This window comes from Poeciliopsis prolifica, unplaced genomic scaffold (genome assembly GCF_027474105.1).
Source record: "Poeciliopsis prolifica strain line A6 unplaced genomic scaffold, Auburn_PproV2 SCAFFOLD003, whole genome shotgun sequence".
NCBI lineage: Eukaryota > Metazoa > Chordata > Actinopteri > Cyprinodontiformes > Poeciliidae > Poeciliopsis > Poeciliopsis prolifica.
Genome location: NW_026562378.1, coordinates 8,928,646 through 8,948,679, shown reverse-complemented (window position 1 = coordinate 8,948,679; position 20,034 = coordinate 8,928,646). Strand labels below are relative to the sequence as shown.

General features: G+C 39.7%; 1 protein-coding gene across 1 annotated transcript in view; it reads left to right on the top strand.

The window, feature by feature from the left end:
* Positions 1 to 20,034, top strand: part of LOC129356405 (arf-GAP with coiled-coil, ANK repeat and PH domain-containing protein 3-like) — a 55,587-nt gene that overhangs the window by 13,498 nt on the left and 22,055 nt on the right. Inside the window, exons 2-4 of the mRNA XM_055025998.1 lie at positions 12,983 to 13,040; positions 16,730 to 16,849; positions 17,271 to 17,324. Coding sequence (XP_054881973.1) covers positions 12,983 to 13,040; positions 16,730 to 16,849; positions 17,271 to 17,324 — 232 coding nt within the window. The remainder of the gene's footprint in view (positions 1 to 12,982; positions 13,041 to 16,729; positions 16,850 to 17,270; positions 17,325 to 20,034) is intronic.

Below are 20,034 nucleotides of genomic sequence, written 5' to 3'. Positions count from 1 at the left end.
GGATTTCGATGTACCACAATTTTTCCACAAATTAGGGAAACGTGGAACATGTGAACCTTCCCAGCGATGGTCGGCCTCCTGAATGAACCCAAAACAACATTTGAAGCACTGCAGGCCTCACTTGGTTCTGTAATAGTCAGTGTTCATAATTTAACATAATAAAAAAAAGTCTCTTCCTCGGCCAAAACTGGTAACAAAAACCCCATTTGATAATCCCAAAGAACAAAGCAAGACTTTTTCAACAGAAATACTCCCAAATATCACAATCTGTATTCAAAACATTGAATAATTTTAACTCTTAGTTTTGTATATTATGTATTTAATAGACGAACAGATGTATTTTCTGTACGTTGAAGACTAAATTATTCGGTAGTCAGTTTTGGCTTCAGTTCTCAGCTTGAATATTGCCTCAAGCAACAACTGTCATAAAACTTTCCCCTTGCTGTCTCAAAATATTCTCCATCAGCATGTGAAAAGTCACTCATCTGTCACAAGGTAAAATATCTCCAGTCTATCCTTCAGTGGACCATAATCACATTTTTAACTGAGTCGGAAACCACACCTACAGTCTGTCATCAATCATTTCATTAAATTGTCTTTTTACTCATTGCACTAAAGTTTTTAGTTCACCCAAGTAAGCGTGTACCTTAAGACATAACATTGTCTTTATTTTGGCTGTAGAAATAGTATGATTTATAGAAAAAATGGAAAAATAATTCTATATCCTGGTGCATTTTCTAAAATATACAAATGTTGCATTACTCCAGTTAGTCACATGATGGTATTTTATCCGATCAGGAACTTTGGAGTTTCCTGGGACGGTGGTCATCAGCAAAATCTTTAGTAATTTCCAAATAATACACATACGCAGCGAATACTTGTAACTGGCTTTAGTCCAAGTCAAGTACAACAAATTGTGGTTTGATTTTGTATTTCACAAACAAGTTTTCTTTTCAGCTTTAATTTTATATTTATGTGAGGCTCTGCAGCCACTGGTATTCACTGGTTTGATGGTAGGCTTCTTGTTGGTCTGGATGGCCCTGAAAAGTATGACATTGTGGAGCTAATTTGACCTTTTTCCCATCAATAAATATCATGAAGAAGAAAACCATACAAGTACACGCACTACAAACCAATTCCAACGCAGCACTTGGACGTGGTTTATTATGACAGCAGTTAAATCATTTTAAAGTCTTTAGTTTTCACCAGGCTTCCTTTATTGTAATCTTGTGTGACATTTGCACGCAATAAGAGCCCTGCATATATTCATAAACTGTACATCAGTATTCCACATTAAACCAAACCAGACTTAAAGCCAGTTTTTGGCCAACATGTGATCGATTTACGTGAGTGTGTTGTACACTGCCAGACCTCAGTGAGTGTTTGACATTGATGGACCCTTTTCGATGGATGGAAGTGTAAATCTGAGGTTGTTTCCTGTTTGGCAGATCTGACTGCGGTGTCAGCAGGAGTCTTATTCCCCTCATGTTCAGCCAGCGCTGCCAAAGACAACAGAGCGAGATCTGGCTGTTGTGCAAAGCTCGCCTCTTTGTTCTGGTGCACAGCTGGCTTCAAGGCGGGCTCTCTTTACCTCCACATGTTAAGAGTGATTGCTCTCAGACATGCATGCAGTGTCACATATAAACTTTATGATTGGGAGAAAAAATGTGCTGCTTTCTCAATGTGGGGTAGCGGTTCATATTTCATATTAGCAGACTCTTTCTTACAGTTTTGCTCTTGCTAAACCTATACTGTGATAACCTGCATGACAGCCTGGGTCAAATAGGTTTCCTGGCAAAACGAATCAAACCGATTGAACATTTTTGCATTTTATCACAGTATTAGTAAAGTATAAAAAACGATTTTAAAGTCCTACCAGACTTTCAATTGGATTGACTTGTTGACTTTGACTGGATTTTTCTAGTACATCATTTTGTTTTGATTTAATCTATGTCATCATTCCTCTCTCTCTGTCTTTATGGATGCTGTCCTGTTGGAAAGTGAACCTCTTAAGTAGTTTTTTTTTTTCCTTCCTAACAAGTTTCCTTTCGGGAATGCGCTGTATTTATCTTCATACATCTTCCCATCAACTCTGACAAGCTTCCATGAAAAGCTTCCCCACAGCCTGATTCAGCCATCAGCATGTTTTAACAAGAACATGATGTGTTTCATGATATAAAATGTGCTACGTTTTTTTTTTTGTTTGTTTGTTTTGCATTTGACACATAGCAAAAGTTTCAGCAATGGTTTTCCTGATGCCACTCTTCCATAAAGGCCACATTTGCGAAATGCACAACTAATATTGTTGGTTTAGGTGGGCAACCATATCTAGATTTCCAGCTGTTCCTATATTAATTTTACATTTTTTTCTTATTTATTGAATAGTGCTCAGTGTTGAAAAGATAGTGAAGTTGTTTTTTAATGTAAATTTGCGTTAAATTAATCACTAATCCTCTCCAACAAACAGAATAGCAGCGTTTATCGAGGCTTCACTACACACTGACAGACTCGCTTTGCTAAGCAGGTGACATCCATTTTTACTGGGCTTTCATTGGGAATATCAAAGTCAATGTAAATGCAGGCCATGATTTTCAGATTTTTATTCATAAAACCAAATTAAAATCAACATATCAATTTTCAGCCATGCCTTTAAAAGTTTATTTAAGCCAGAAAACTCTTCTGTGGGTAATTTATTAACATTTAGTTAATGGAGGAAGTCAAAATGAACATTGGCTCTGCATGGTCTCATCAGATGTTGCTGCAGTTGCTGGAACATCTGATCACACTTCTGACCTTGAGAGTCAGCCAGGTGTGTGTTTGTGTGTGAGCAGCTCCACTGACTACTGTGTGTAAACGCTGTGCTTGTGTTGGCGTATGCATGTAGGTGTGGTTTAGGGTTTCAGGGGTAACACGAACGGCAAGCCATATCAGTGCCAGACATTCTTTAAGAAATATGTCATACCCTGCATCCTGTGGCAGACACAGTGTCTCTATTATGCTCAGCAGGACTCAAGGCGTGCACATGAAGCCTACCTGTAAATCTTTATCCAAACGGTGTAACGACAATACGATATGTGATATGTGGGCTTTTCACACACCAGATTTAGGGATAGCCTCTACTTCCTGTGATGAACTCTTGAGTTTTTTTTTCCTGTTGTTGCAACTGCAATGTAATTTATTGGGATTGACTCAAACTGTGGTACCACAGCTGTAGGAAAGCTCCCTGCCACCAGCCAAACACACAAGGGGCAGGGAGCAGATCATTACACACTGCATGACTTGCAATGGGACATTTATTCACTGGTTCAAATGGCATGTAGGTTTATTTTCCACGTTGTAATTAAATGTAGTTTTTTTGTTTTTGTCCACAGTATGAGTATAGCTGGTAGACCAGACGTGCATTTGTGTTCAACCCCCTATTTACTCTGATAACACTTATTAAAATCTAGCTGCCCTGGTTGGTGTACAGGTTCTTCTGTCAGCATGGCTTAAAGACGTAATCTCATCTGTCTCCTTTCGCTTTCAGTGACGAGCTCTTCTTCCTCCAGTTTTACCGCACAGAGTCGAGGAAGTCTTGTTTCTCTGGAAACGGATAATATCAAAAGGGACAATGTTAACTTTCATTCTGATTCTCTCCTGGTTTTGGCTCCCCGCTTGCGGGCGTATGGGGGTTGTGATGCGTGTCCTGATTAGTCACCAAATAACAAGATCATAATATCATTTGATATTGTTGACTCATCTCTGTTTTGTGAGAATATTGAGTGCACTACACAGTGAGAGTACAGCGCTTCTGCGAAGCCACTGGAAACTCATATTAATTGGGAATTTGGCTTTTTTTTTTGCTTGTTTTTTTGCAAATTTCTCTTCATCCAAGATGCAAGCTGCAGAGTGGGAGGACTGACTCATCCAATCTATGTTAAAAACAGCACAGAATACAGCAATTTATAAACTCTAGAATAATCTCTGGCTGTAGCAACTGCATCCTTCTACTGTTCATTTAGCAGCTCATCTATACTACTGCTCGTCTTTGTATGTAAGCAAAAAGAAGTAACTGTTTAATCAGAAAGCAAGGAACCAAGACACTACGTTCATTATGTTGGACTCAGTGGAGGACGCACAATCTCTAGTTGCTGTTTTAAATGCCTTTCTGGTCAGCTTAATTTTTTTTTTCTGTGATATTGAAAAGAACAGAAGCACAAAAGAAAAATAAGTCCTGGGAACAAAGTGCTTAAATGTCACAGGGGTCTTCCTCCCCTGCTTTTCACATGCAGGCTGCATCTGTGTGCATGCACCGTGTGCTGCTAGTGCTTCCACCCCTCTGGGAGATCAGTGAAGGTTAAAGAGGTTAGGGTTTGGGATGAGCGCACAGTCCCACTTTTATGCTGTCCTTTCTTAAGCTTCCTGTCGAGCGCATTCTTTTGTGAGAGCTCTGCTGGCTGTCTTTATCTACAGTTTCTTAACTCGCGTCACACGCTGGTTTCAGAGTCAGAGGGTGTTGCAGTTTTGTGATCTTGTCATCACTTTGTCTTCGAAATCTTCCTCAAAACCTCATTTGAGATGGAGACCAAATACGTCTGATGCATTTGCGTAAAGAACCAGTGGATTCACATTAAGAATTGGTGTTTGGACTTGAATAGTCCAACAACTTAGACACTATTATCATGCTGGAGTCAGAGGATACAACGCTTTGGCATCTGACTTGTTTTTTTTGTCAGATTCAAAATATCCTGAATATGTATGGACTTTCAAGTTTGCAGCCAAGAATGAGAACTGCATTCCTCTACTCATTTTCTCTTGCTAAATAAATACAGAAATGTATAAATATTTTTGCTGACGAAGCAGGTCTACAAATATGCAGAAATGTGTCACCAAAACTGCATCTGTTTACTGTGAAACTGCAGTTTTGAAGAAATCGGTACCGTTTCTGTGACATGTCTTAGTTGTAAAAAGCTTCTGCTGACAAAGCAAGAAATTTCACTTTGTGATGATGTAACTCAGGTTGTAGTTTTCTAAGTCAGTGGAGCGACGTTCTGTGAAACCCTGTTTAGCGGCCCCCTCCTCATTCCTTTTGGAAAGCAGAGAAATTGTTGTAATTTACAAGGGGAAAAAAATAGTTCCACCTGGCCTCAGCTGTGGTTATAATATTCAGAGGGAAATGGTTTCTGTCTGTTTCACACTCCATGCAGGGAAAGTTTTCCAGCTCACTTGCTGTTGGCCTGCAGCTGGAATGCACTCTGGAATGACAGAAAACGACGTTTCCTCATCCAAGACTTTAGTTTAACACTAGAAATATTTAGAAATGTTTTGTTTACACCAAGAGTGATTTACAGAATGGCTTCTAATGAGCAGCTATAACAAAGATGAATCATATTCGGGTGAATGTTGTATTTTAGTGAGGGCAAGTGGTAGGTGGTCTGACAGCTGGTGGGAAACAGATGCTGTGTTTTGTCTCTAACTGTCAGCTTGCCTTCATGTTTTGGTGAGTTGCAACTGCAGAGAATAAAATGCACGCAAGAAAGTTTGAATTCACCGTATTCCTGCAGTTTTCCACCAGTTGTCCAGAGGACAAGTGGAGAAAGTTACTCTGCTCTGGTAAGACCAGAATCAAACATTGGCATGCATACAAAATGCTCTATGTGTAAAAAAAATTGCAATTCACCTCACATTAAACATGGAGGCATGGAGGTCTCAGCATCAGAGAATAGTTCCCTTCAACACAGGTGCTGCATTTAGGATTCATAGCTCAATGTAAGCCCCATTTCATCAAAACCCTTTGCATAATAAATAACATGTTAATTTTACCAACATCTGTCTTCCTACTGTAAGAAATATTAACTTATTTTAGTGGCTCAGTCCTGGTTTGGTTCTGGTAAAGAATCTGTGGTGCGGGGTAAAAATCCAAAGACTTGAAGCAAATCATCAAAAATAAATCCTTAAAGTACCATGGGAAATGTGCAAAAAGCTAGTCTGCAAATATAAATAATATAAGTGCAAAGTTTGACTGCTTCAATTGCAATAAATGCTTACATTGATCATTGATCATGTTTGTTTTTCTCTCACCTCCAATAAAAAGCAAATTTCTTGGTTGAATAAAAATAATTTCAGATTTAAGTTTGCAGTGAGTGTGGATAATTTTGTGATTAACTGTGAATAGATCGAAGGCTTTAAAGGAAATCTCTCATATGTTGCAAAAGTCCTGATTCTGCAATCAGTTTGTACGTCTGGGCTAAGACAGATGCACACCACACTTTTCATATTTTTATTTGTTGACATTATTTTTTTCATATTCGACTGTTTAGTGGTCTGTCACAAAAATTACAATATAAACACACTGAAGTTACAAGACAAAAATACTCCCAAGACAAAAGGTGAAAAAGTTCAAGCAGCTTAAATATGCTGGGCTCTGCCATGGGACATCCAATAGGAAAATGTGCCTCCCTCTTTTAATGCTCAATAAATAATGAAATGGTGTTATTTCCATAAGACATAATTCAATAAAGCTTTGGGGTTTTTTTTATTGTGGTGTTATTTTGGTGACTTGTTGAAGTTGCTTGTGTTCTTTGGCAGATTTTCCCTGCTGATGTTTAATAGGTGCCGGTTGCCATGTCTGTTGTCCTTATTTCCAGCATCATGTTTGGTCTCTTTGTCTCATCAGCCGACCGTCGGTGCAGTCAAATGCTTTTTTTCAGGGAATGAGTGTGATGTTTGTTGTGTGCAGGGAGGGGCGGCGGGCCTGGCTCAGGGGAAGCGCTGAAGGCGTCTTTGTTTGCTGCACATAGGATACTAGTGTTTGGCTCGGCTTGTTATTTGTGTTAAAGCTAGTGTGTGCAACGTGTGTGTGTGTGTTTTATGGGAATAATTTACTTCAGGCTCTTTTAATTGACTCTTAACACTCGTTTGAGAATTAAGCAGTGATGAGGCCTGAATCCTGTTGAGCAAATTCAGACTTTTCAGTCCAGCTTAGTCCTCCGGTTGAGACTCCCATCTTCTTTGTTCTAAGCTGAATTGTCAGCTAAGAAATGTGTCTTATGGACAGAGAGACGGGAGGCAGACTGGCAGTGAAATGGACAGAAGGAGGCGTGCGCTAATGAAAACAAAGAGGCTAAATTGGAATATGATCTTAGGGGAGGAGAATGTCGTCTCAGACGACTGAATACTGTTGCTTAAATGGCAGTTCAACATTTTAGTGGAAAGATAGTTGGAATCATATTTAATCGTTGTAGTTGTAAATGCTACAACGATTATTTTCAGCCGTAGGAAGTGGCTGAAAATAATTTCCGTTAACAGAACAAAGAGATGAGGAATGGTCCGTGGTGATTGTCCACACCCAAACACCTCCTGTTCCTGCTCTCACCAGAAACAAACTACGCTTACTAAAGATGCTCTCTGCCAACACAGAAGGTTAATTACTGATTTTATTGTTTTAGAAATATTGTAGGAATGAGAAATTGTCACAAAAAAAAATGCACAAGAAGTGCTGTGAAAAGAGGAAACTGACTGATGAACGTGTTTCCAGAGCGTGTGACTGATCACTCTCTGTTTGCAGCTTTTTAAGAAATCTGTATGCAACTCAAGGGCACTTTCCTCTTGACAGCGGGCGCCGTGTGCAGCTGCGAAGCCAGGGGTTCATGATTGCAACACACTGGCTTGATACTCTCAGGAGGGGGCTGGGGCTGAACATGTTTCCTTTCCTGTCTGACAAACAAGATGATAACATTCACCTTGGATGGGGGGGAAATAGTTTCAGGGAGATGCACGACTCCAGACAGATCAGACAAAGAGAAAATTAGTCAGGAAAAAGGCGTGCGTAATGGCGATGCCTGTTGCCATGGAGATTGGGGTCAATGAATGGTTGCTATGGAGCCCACGGCTTGAAATACGGGGAGAGGAAATTTTGACGTATGTCCCTCTGTGTGTGCAATCTGGACGACAAAAGCACATTTTCTATTCTTAATGAGAAAGTGCTGCTGAAAGCTCCGACCGTCTGCAGGAAGCAGAACGAACCACTGTTGATAATTTGGTGGGATATCAGTATCAGTCTTCATTTTCAGTCTGGAAGACAAAGAGACTCCATCCAATAGGATCCAGCCACAAGGCTGACCGGATGTTTTGCATTTAATCTCTGATTCTTACTTTTTTTATTAGTTCTTATTGTGCTTAACAATCACGTGATTTATGTTTTAGTCTCGTTTTAATCCAATAACAAGCCTGGAGCAGCAAATAAAAAATAACTTTTGTGGCATATTTACATTATTGACTGAAGTACTCGTGTGCATTAAATTTCATTGTCAAAATAAATAATCTTATTGAGCACTACAAGGTGATAGATCTCACACCAGAGTTATTTAAGTGACGACATATGAACAGAATCAAACAAAGTACTTTAAACTTTAGACCCGATGCGAATGAGCCTCAGAATATTGCTGAGTTGCTTAATGATGCCCTCGATGTTGACAACAGGACCGATTAAATGAAGGTTGAGAAAAATAATGCATGTCAACATCTGAGATGGCTTGCAAATGTATCTTTGCCATGTCTGGTGGGCAGGCTCCCAGAGGCGCTGCGGTAATTAACATTTGAACCTGCTGCTGAGAAAAATTAAGCACGCATGTTGAGAGGACTGAAACTGGAATTGACAGGCAAAGTCAATTGCTTGTCTTTGATTTTTTATTTATTTATTTATTTTTTGTTTAGTTTTTTTTTTTTCTTGACCCGAAATTTGTTGCTCAAGAAGAAACACTCGAGCAGATTGCTGGCACTTTTTAAAACGTGAATATTCTCATTATTTAGTGAAGAGCTAGAACAGCTATACGGGGCAAAATTTAGATGTTTTTTTTTTTTTTTTTTACTTTTCTGACTTTTGTCTGCAAAGGCTTAGATATTTCTGGCATAACCAGATGCTTTTTAGGTTTCTGGTTTGTCGTACACGTTTTGGTTTGATTTTTATTTTTAAATGCTCAGGCCCATGTGTGACAGTTTTGTCTTCACATGAGAAAAGATGCTCAAAAATATTGTCATTGTCATTGTGCTCAAAATTACAATCCCAAATTATTATTTAACATACAATATTTCTTGAACAATGCTATTCCAAGTGTCAGGAATTCTCATTTTACATGTCAATGAAATAGTCAGTCTTCTGGATGGAGTCTCTGATGTTTGAAGCTGATACAGATGATGGAGGTGGATTCTTATTACAGATGAAAAACAGAAGTAAGAGCACAATGTGGATTTATTGGAAATGAGGAAATGCTTTCCTCATTTCGTGTAAAATTGATTCTAACTTCTGTTATTAAAATTTTTCTTCTGAGAAAAAAAATGACTTCCAAGTATCACCTTTATGATTTTGTTGTCTTTATTTTTTAAATATTAATGAACCACAAGCCTGTATAACACTGGCTGCTTGCTTTCTAATGCACACAAAGGGACGTCACCTCTCATCCTAATACAAATAGACATTGATCTGTCAGAATGGCTTTTTATGTCTCCTGCATAGAGTTAGGATCAAGAACATTCCCATCTTTTTTGCCATTGTGCTTGAAGTGATGGCAGATTCAATGTTGGAGACACTTAACGTTCAGATTTGCTCTATGTTTTCATGTGTGTGAAGAGATGCAAGACAAAAACTGTCTTGCATCTCATGCTACAGTTCATCATCTGAGTGGAGGAGAGCCATGGACTCGCTTCTCTGTTGTGGACAGAGGTTGTGTGTGCTGAAGGGACGGGGGACACGTGTAGCCGGTGCACGTGTGGCTTCCCTTCCCCCCTCCACATTAGCGATGTCAGACCTCAGACGACGTACACTACGCTAACACTGGTGGTGCATTTGGGCCCATCCCCCCTCTGTGAGTGGCCAGCATCATCATCCCTCATCACCCTTAGAGCTGCTTTGAGCCACTTGTTCAGTGTTTAAAGCCAAAGTCACAGGAAGCATGTTATTATGACCCGTAACCCTCTTTTTAAGATTGAGTTTAATTCCTTTTCACTTTAATCTCACTCTATTAGTGGAAAAATTTATAAAGCATCTCATTTATTAAAATACCAAATGAGGACAAGCATCTTGTGCATCTTGTAGGTCTGCAGCAGTGCCGCTGTGGACGTTTCTAATCTTTCAAGAAACACTGAAGTCTGTAACCTATCTACAAAAAGCACAAGTAGCGCAGTCATCTTGTGCTGAAGCTAAAAGCTCAGATCAATACTGTTTTGGCTGCAGCTGCATCAAGTGTTGTCTGCAATCCTTGTCATCAAATCTTTGTCTGTGTTTATTGGCAGTCTATGCTGCCTGAGACATTGCAAGCTTGTAATGGGCCTGTACCCGAGATTGAACAGCCACTTGATGGGACGGTATTGAGTTCTGAGTAATTTAACTGCGAAGAGGAGGAGCTGCTACAGAGATCGGGAGCAAAGCACAGCTTGGTAAAGTTGGTAGATCTGAAATTGATCCCAAAAGCTGTGGTTGGTGCACCAGAACTAAATAATGAAGCTGTCAAGGAATTTCAGGAGTTTCATTATGCTGTTGTCATATTTAGGTGGGGTGGGTGTGGTTGAGAAAGACTCGTGGATATACAACATTGCTGTGAACATGAATAAGAGAAAAAAATGTTAGTGCGGATCAGTGGGAACCTGCAAATCCTGTGGCAGATCCACAGACGGGTCACTGTTGTGTTTTATCTTCTGTTGTTCTTCAAAATAATTTACATACCATGTTGTGACACTAAAAGGAAACGTCTATACAATCAACACATTGTCTTGAGTGGCAAAGAACTCAGGAAGTCATAAAAAGTCAAAAATGAGCTTTTCTTTGCCTTACATTGAACCACTGGAGCTTATAAGCATTTCAGGAATGCCGTTCTGGGGAGCAGGTGAGAACAGATCTCCAGCAGCTCCTCCCACGTCACCCTTCACCCTGCTGCTGGGTAAAAATGGCAACAGCAGAGTTATGACCTTTGGAAAATAAACCAGGTTGGCAGGTGCTATTGGCCGTATCTTTCCCCATTTGTAGACCACATTTTTACAGCTGACGCACGGGATCAGCTGTAAACGAGTTGGGATCAGGGTGGGGCTGGGACTGGATGATGAGATCAGCGACTCCTCGAGGTATATGGTTGGCAAGTTACAACAGATTTAGGGGTGTGATGGTGATTCCTTGGCAGGAACAACTGAAATTGAAGAATGGAAATGCTGGCATGAGTTATATTAATTTAACCCTCTATGGCATGACTTTTTATTTTTTAGGGGAAAAAATATTTTCCCACAGTTTTTGGGAGTGTAGTGGTTCCCAATTACATATCAATCATAAAATCTGCAGGCCTATAGTTAGGCCTGCAGGTTCTTTTTTTTAACCTTGGTAGAATTTGAGCTGAACAAAGGACAACATTTCCACCAGCTCCCATTTCTGGTAGATTTGGTGGTGGCACGACTTGCCCTGTGTAGGTTTTCAAGTTGTACAGAACACTATCTGCACCAGCCATGACATAGATGATTAATTAGGAATAAATAGAAGTGGTTCTGCGGTATTTTCCTCCACGGGATTACTTTGGAACCTTGTTTTGCTTTTCCGAGGAAACGTAGAGTGGCGTCAGACAAATAAGAATGAAAATTTGATTTAGAAAGACGACCTCATGAGCAGCCTCTGTGACCCACTTAGAAAGAGGTTGCCATAACAGCTGACCCTGCGTGTGTGTGGTCATGGATGAGTGTGTGTGTGTTTGTGTACTTCTGCACTAATGGAAGAAGACCCTGAGGGGAGGGATGGCTAAGGCTGATCGCCCTCCAAAACCACCTGACACACTCCTGCTGAAGGCCTTCAAGTCTCATTACCCTCAGACTGAAAACACAGAGAAATGAAAACTAACAGTAATTTAAAAGGTACTTACCGTAATTTTTATTAAATTCTGCGAAATGTCTGAAGGTGACGATGAATTCGTCTGTGTTGCTGCTGAGTGCTTTATTAGCTTTATCAGTGCAGACGCTTCTGCATGATGTCATTCATTGATTTTTGTATTTTCCTTTACTGCTCTGCTGTGGCCACTAATCTTCCAGAGTGATGCCGCTGTCGATCTAAACATCAGGATTAATGCTCAAACCTGAGAGGCTGCGATGTCTGGTGGCTGATTGCAGCTTAATGTGCAGGAGGCTAAACCACAGATGTTGATGCGATGGCAGCTCTGAGTACACAGTGTTGCATTACAGTGCACAACAGCATTCTGTTTCTTTCCTGTTCCAAAGACACAAAGTTTGAAAACTTTTCTATACTTCTATGTACAGTCCCTTGCAGCATCTTCACATCTGTTGCACTCTTTAATATTTTTTCAGGTTTCTGTGAGAATCTGCATTGCGTTTTATTGGGATTTTATGTAATTAACCAACACGGAGTATTGTAATGGAAGGAAAATGATACATAATTCAAATTTGTAAAATCAGAATCTATTAAATTTGGCATGTTTGTATCTTGATGGCGCTTAATCCAATAACATCCTACAGAATATTTGGTTGAGCTTGATGACAACAATATTAAACATAAAGTAACAATTGAATAGTTTGATTAAAGAGTATTCATGTGTTAGAAAGGCTTAAAGTACAACATTTAATCTGATTAAGAATCTGAAAAGTGATGTTCCAAAAACAGGTGTTGTTGGAAAGATCTTTCACACACAATCCTACAAAATTTGAAAGTTGGTGCCAATACTTTTCCAAGAAACTACGAGTAATTGGAACAATACGAAACATTGTGTTTTGCTGCTTTTCCAAGAAGCTTTCCCAAATAATCTATTGCTGCCTCTGTCTGTCTGTCTGTCTGTCTGTCTGTCTGTCTGTCTGTCTGTCTGTCTGTCTGTCTGTCTGTCTGTCTGTCTGTCTGTCTGTCTGTCTGTCTGTCTGTCTGTCTGTCTGTCTGTCTGTCTGTCAGGTTATCCTTTTGTCAGAAGTGGCATGAGAGAGAAAGCAGATCTGATTAACCGAGCGTCTTTGTGTCTTCCCCCTGCAGGGCCGGAATCGATGATGTGGAGACAGACGTGGTGGAAATCGAGGCGAAGCTAGACAAGGTACGAACCACTGAACTGAAAACATTTTGTCTCCGTGTGAGGATGTTTCTGTCTTCCACATCCTACACACGAAGGCACACACACAGAACCTTGTACACAGTGCAAACACCAAGAACAAACAGCGATTAAAGCCACAGAGGAAGCTTTATGTTCCGTAGTATGAAGTGCTGCCTGTAATCAGGATAAAAGATGCTTCCCAAAAGCAATGATGCAACAAGTTTAGGGTAGCATTAAAATGTAGTTCCCTAGAAACAACATATTTGTAGGGGATTGTCAGTAAGGTATGATATTTTGAGTGTTTGTATTGCAAACAGCAACCACATTTTTGTTTTAACTTGATTCAGACCACAAGCCTGGGAAATCAAAACAGATTTGAATTAAGGCGAAAGAAAATAAATAAATAAAAATTTACTAACTGACTATTGTGGCGAACATTTGGACAGCATCCTACCTAAGCTTATCCTGCTTAGATAGTTATTGCACATCAGAATTTAGGTTCATAATCTAACATTTTGAATTAACTACCCCATAAAGAAAATAGAAGCACTTTGATGGATTATTCCTCCAGCCGACAGGTCAGGACCGCCCGCTGAACTCTGATCCCTGACTAAGCTCCACTGAAAGATGAAAAAAGGTCAGAGTAGAGAGATTGAAGAGGTTTTGAGTCAAGGTGATTTGCCTGCTTGTTCAGCCAGCCCATGTTGCTGCGCTGCTTTGACAGCTCTAATGGGTTTTAGTGGATATTGTTGCTAAGATTCAGAAAATCTGATAATTCCTAAGAAAGTGCCAAAAAAAAGTGTTTTGCAATGACCAAAAAATAGATTAAACTGAGGACTTGCACTGAGATATGAATTGGTTTCCGTATCAAAAACAACCAAAAAAATCCTTGAAACTGCTACATCATATCTTTAACAAGGCAAAATCTTTGCACTGCCAATTCAAACGCTTCCTCCTCCGCAGAGATTTTGCATTGCTCTGCCTATTTTGGTCCTCCAAACACATTTACTGTACATCTAATGACCTTGCTCACAGGCTGGAGGATTGGTACACCACAAAATTAGATCAGATTCACATATATGTTAATGTGTTTACATACACTGCAGGCCTGGAGGGGTCGACATGTGCCACGATCCTCCACATTTTCTGCTGCTTCAGAAAAACTCTCAGCTCTGCACACGGGAATTTAAATGCAGATTTTAGACAGTGACTTTTCTACACAAGGGTGCACTCGTTACATGACAGAAACACACACATTCATTCCAGCAGCTCATTTTAGCAGCAATCATTCACACAGCCGGTGTGCATGCATTACTGACGGCAGTGCCAGCCTCCTAGAAAACCACACTCGTATAGCTTCAGCCTTGGGAACTTCTGCTCTAAATGAGATAATTAAAGGTTTACTGCACGCCCTCCATGCATCAACAGACTCTCTCGTTCTCAAAATGCTCTGATGCTGTTTTATGCACAGCTGCATCAGTGTGCTGCTAATGACAACTTACCACCGTGGAGCTTATCATGTTACCTCCTAAGTGGGGAGGTGTAGTACTAGCTTCCTCATGTGGGGGTTAAACGGGAAGCTACCATCGTGTCTGCTTCTTGTTATACGAAACAAGCTATTTAGGCATAGCAGTAAATCACATCAATGTTTGCTTTCCAACTTTATACTTTTTGTTACATTTGTATGAAACTTGTCTGCTGGCAGAGCCAGAAGACGTTGCTAAACCTACTTTGGCTTGCTCTTAAGTGTAGTTGTTTGCATATGTCTTTTTTAAAATTTTAATTATCATCCAGAATAATTTTTAATTAATGTTGCATTTCATTGTTACACTAGAGAGAGAAAGAAAATTGGAGTGTATGAAACAACAAACTGAAAATGATTAACTCTGTTTTGCTTGGAGTTTACCCTGATTCCAGAAACATATTTTTTCATGTATTGTTTATCATAAAACATGCTGTGGTTGGGCGCCACATGGCTCAAGCAGACGCATCATGTACTGAGGCTAAAGACAGTGGTCCCTGGTTCGATTCCCGGCCCAGGACTATTTGCTGCATATCAACTCTTTCACTCCTCCTTTCCATATACAGCTGAATAAATGCCAATAGAAACCTTTTTAGAAAACACACAGTGGCTTTTATTCCAGTTTCATTATCTAAAAATCTATTTTCTCCCATGATACCGACAGATCATACAGTATGTCCTCAATGCTCAACTTTCATGAGACTCCACGTAATCTGCCAGATGTCCTGCAACCATGAGCACAACCTGTGTCATGGGACTGCAGGCTACCAGTTGTTAAATTTCTCACGGAAATCCATAATTTATGAATGGAAGAAGAATAGCACAGAGACATGATCATCAAGAGTCTGTAGACAGGACAAACATTAACCATGGATCAGAAATCTGACCTTAATGGAAGAGTGGCAAGGACAAAGCCATGACATGTGCTGTTTGCAATTTTCCTCAAGCAACATAGAAAACACGGCAAACGTGGAAGAAGTTGCCCAGGTCAAACGGGACCAGATTGAACTTTTTTTGCTGACATGCAAAATGTTTCTTAACACAGGGTGGTGGCAGCATTGTGCTGCCGCTTGCTTTTCTTCAGCATTGATAGTGAAGCTTCTGTAAGAAAAGCCTTTACCAGCTGCAAAAGACGAATATGAGGTTCACCTTCCAGCAGCCCAAAACACACAGTCAGGGCTTCACTGAAATGACTTAGCTCAAAGTGTATTTATGGGTTTTGTCACGGCCCACTCAAAGTTTAGACTTTAATCCAGTTGAGAATCCATAGAGACTTAAGAATTAATCTGATGCTTTCTGACCGATCTGACTGAGCTAAAAATGATTTGCAGAAAAAAATGAACAAGAACAAATATGTCGCTCCCTAACTTGTAGCTGCAGTAAGATTTAGTTCTGTAGTATTTTTGAAAAATGCACTTTTCAGATTTTTATTTGTAAAGATAAATTCAGTCATGTATCAGTTTCCTTCTAGTACTTTAACTGTCTGTTAACTTTTCTTTTTGTCTGTCGCAAAACTGTGAATGTAAAGTAGCAAAATGTGAAATGCTTTTTTAAAGTATGGTAGCTGTAATATGAATTTTAAAGATTTATATAAGAGAAACTACAAAAGCCTTGTTGGGAACAATTAACAATCTTGGCATTAGAGTAAAAAAAAATAAAGCTTAAACTTCATGCCATCACTGCTTCCTCTGATCAATACGCTGAAACTTTAAAAAGGGCCACAATTAAGGTTAAGGGATGCTTTTTCAATCAATATGCCACAAACTGCATATTGAAAATCACAAATAAGAATATGAAAATGCATTTGTATTTAAAAATGTATTCATTTTATCTTAATTATTGTTTAGAGATTTGTGACTTATGATGTGAGTGTTGATGGTTTGTCGTGTAGCTTTTGTCTTCTGATCATTTCATCCTTTTGGTCTGTTTAATTTGTGCCTTTATTTAAATATTCTCACTATAATTTCACTAGTGTTTAACAGCTCACAAGCAAAGAGGGCGATTCTTCTTTCATATGAGCATCCTCTCATGTGATGAGTGATTCTTTCAGGCCTCGTCTGATTTACATCATCACCGTGGCAATTATTACCCTCGGAGCACATTGTTTGAAACATGTGATTAATTAAACAGGCCGTTGCACTGATGCTTTCTTTTCCTTTTATCATGCTAGCTGGTGAAGCTGTGCAGCGGGATGATCGAGGCCGGCAGGGTCTATGTCAGCGCCAATAAACTCTTTGTGAACGGCATCAGAGATCTGTCCCACCAGTGCAAGAAGGAGGAGATGATATCGGTGAGTAGAAGCTGACAAAAACAACAACAAAAAAAAAATCTGAGAGTTTTCCCCAATGGACGAGCAGCCATCTGTCTCTGGAAGTGCATTCCTGAGATTCCTCAACATTAAAAATGATTGTAAGGTTGGATAAACACTTTTGTCCAGACTTGGACGTATCCAGCTGTTCTGGTGATGAAAGAAGTGGCCACAGACAGACACAGATGTTTACACAAATCCTGTTGCTTTTTTTTAAATTAAAACACTCAGGCTGCTTCTCATGTCAGCTAAGTGATCCTCAGGGAGATAAAAAAAAAAAAACCTTGAATCACTGAGTGTTAGCACCGACTTGTCCAAAGAGCAGATATAAAATATATTGTGAAAACATTGCTGTTCACAGAAAAGGAAGCATAATCACATTTGTGTGTTGGCAATATTGCAGGAATGCCTTGAAAAGTGTGGAGAAAGCCTCCAGGAGATTGTCAACTATCAAACGGTAAGACAGTTTTACACACACACACACACACACACACACACACACACACACACACAGAAACCCCACACCGCTGTTGCCACAGGCGAGAGGGGGAGGAGAGGTGCCCCCACATGCCCGAATCTTTCCAGCATCTTTCTGTAATCCGGCTCCCCTTTAGGGCTCAACACGCAAGCATCACACACAATCAGACTCCCACTTCTTTATATTTTGTTGGGTCTTGTGTGCACGTTTAACAGAAATCACAGTTTTACCTGCTTGACACCAGAGTGGTTCTTCTTTATGACTCTGTGTCATTGGAATCTGCTGAGATGAATCAGACTTTGATATTGTGACATTTCAAAAACTCTTTCAGAGCATCATGTTGGGATCTCAACATAAACATAAACATGGCTTTCTGCTTCCTTTTTTTCAAGCTTGTAAAGACAAAATAAGCTCACAGTATGAGGGGTCTGATTGCCTTGCAGGGTCAAAGACCGATCTCCTCTCCAAAGATAGGAAAAGTACATTTCCTTTATTGTGCAATCAGGGAATTGTTGATGACCAGACAGCACCGAAAACTCTTTTTGGAAGAATGCAAATCGCATAACTTTCTACAAAGTTACTAGGTAATTACAAAGTAACTGGAAAATTACTTTAAAATTTTTCTTTTAATTATTTCAGTACTAGGATGTTTAAAGTTCCTTCCTGAGGATGTTAGTACTGGTTAGTCTTCGTATGACATTATTTGCTAAACAAAGCAGAGGAAAGTTATTTGCATGTATTTGAAGATTAAAGTAATAACTCAGCTGAACGGTGGCACAGGTCCTGGGTTCAAACACCTGCTGGGAGTCTTTCTGCATAGAGTTTGCATGTTCAGTCCATGCATGCGTAGGTAAGCAGCATTGGATGGAACTAAAACGTTTAGTGAAGGTTGACCCCTAGAAGTCATAATAGGTTCTCTGCTGTGAAATCAAGTTGAACGAACAGAACCACATTTCAGACGTACAGAGCTTGGATAAGCCGTGTTGGTACATTCCTACTCTGCCTTGTCGGATGTTCGTGTTGCTGCACTGGAGGCTCTTGTGATGTTGTTAGACCAGAAACCACAAAAAGCAACCCCATCCTTCCCTCTTCTAACTCCAGCATCATTCTTTGACCTCATACAAAACTACGCCTCTCTAAATCTGAATGACATTCCAGTCTAGTTGTATCACTTTGTATTTAATCTGTCATTTCCCTTTGTGGTTTCAGTTTTGAGTGGCATTTCCACTTAAAACTTTTGGTTTTGCAGGGCACAAAAGGGAATAAAGAGCAGATCAAACAGCTACTCTTTGTTGCATACTTGTTAAATCAGTTAGGGGCTTTCACAAGAACAATTTCTCACTGAGCGAATACCTTCCAGCTGTGTTCAGTAAATCATATGCACAACATGATGTACAAATTAAGCTGTTGATCCCTTCTTATTTCTCTGTAATTTGTCTGTCTCTATCCATGTAATCTTTATTCATATCTCTTCTTCTCTGGGTTTTTAAGGCATGACTTTTTCGGATCAAACTGTCGAACTGATCAACTCCATCAGGCTGATGAGCTTTTCTGTGGGGTTTTTTTTTATTCATAAGTCCAGTTCAATCATCTTTTATTCATTCTGCTCTTCAGGTGTGCACTGTGCTGCCTGGCTGCAGTCTTACAAACCACTTTCAGAAAACAAAGATTTTGCATAGATGGCATTAGTTTTTAATTGATCCTCTTCCCAGCTCTTGTTTTTCTCTTTCCCTTTAATGACTTTCTCACATTACTCTTCAGTAAATGTGTCCCAGTCCTCCGGCCTAACACCTCTTCTTCATTAATGGAGTCATGGTAGAGTGAGACTGAAGGACAGAGAGACAATAAATCTGTCCTTTTGCTGCTTTTCACAGTTTGTCTCTTTGTACATCTTGTTCAACAAATGTTTCGAAATACAGAGCCAGGATTGAACAGATGAAGAGGCAGGCCATGATGTTTAAATTTTATATCACAGATCTTGTAAATTGAAGCTTCCCCCCCAATCAGCTTCACTGAGTTTCCTTAAGACCACAAAGATGATTAGTCTCTTTTGTTCCTTTTGCATTGTGGCTATCACCGTCATCCCAATATTTGTTTTTCAACATTTCTCCTGGCTAGAAAATGTCATATGGTGATCAATATGTAGGAAGTAACTGTGAATTGGCAGAAATTCACTTTGGAGGGAAATTATGTTTTTTTTTTTTTGTATTTCCACAAAGAGGTAAAGAGACCCTATTTGCAAATGCATGACCTCTCACATCCAGAAACCTATTTATGTTGCACATCCTGATTCCCTGATGTCATCGGGTGCTGAGGGGTCATTATGGTGATGGAGGCTTACACATAAACTAAGCCTGTAATCTGCAATGCGTATGTCCAGACTAAATAATGGTTCTCTCTATAAGATTTAATCCCAGCCCAAAAGAATTGATTGTTGATTGTTGTGTGTGATTATGATGCAATCACAATTTCATTCAAATCCTATTTCTATACCACTACATTGTTTGTCCACCATCACCCGCTGGGTGCTTTATTGCACATGAAACAAATAGTAATTGAGGGAAAATAGTTTTTCCCAAGATGGAAAGAAAACAAAAGGAAAAGAAGAAAGCACAGTGGGAGGAGACATGAAAATCCGAAGGTTAACAGGAAGGGAAATGTGAGGCCAGAAATCTGTTGATGCAGCAGC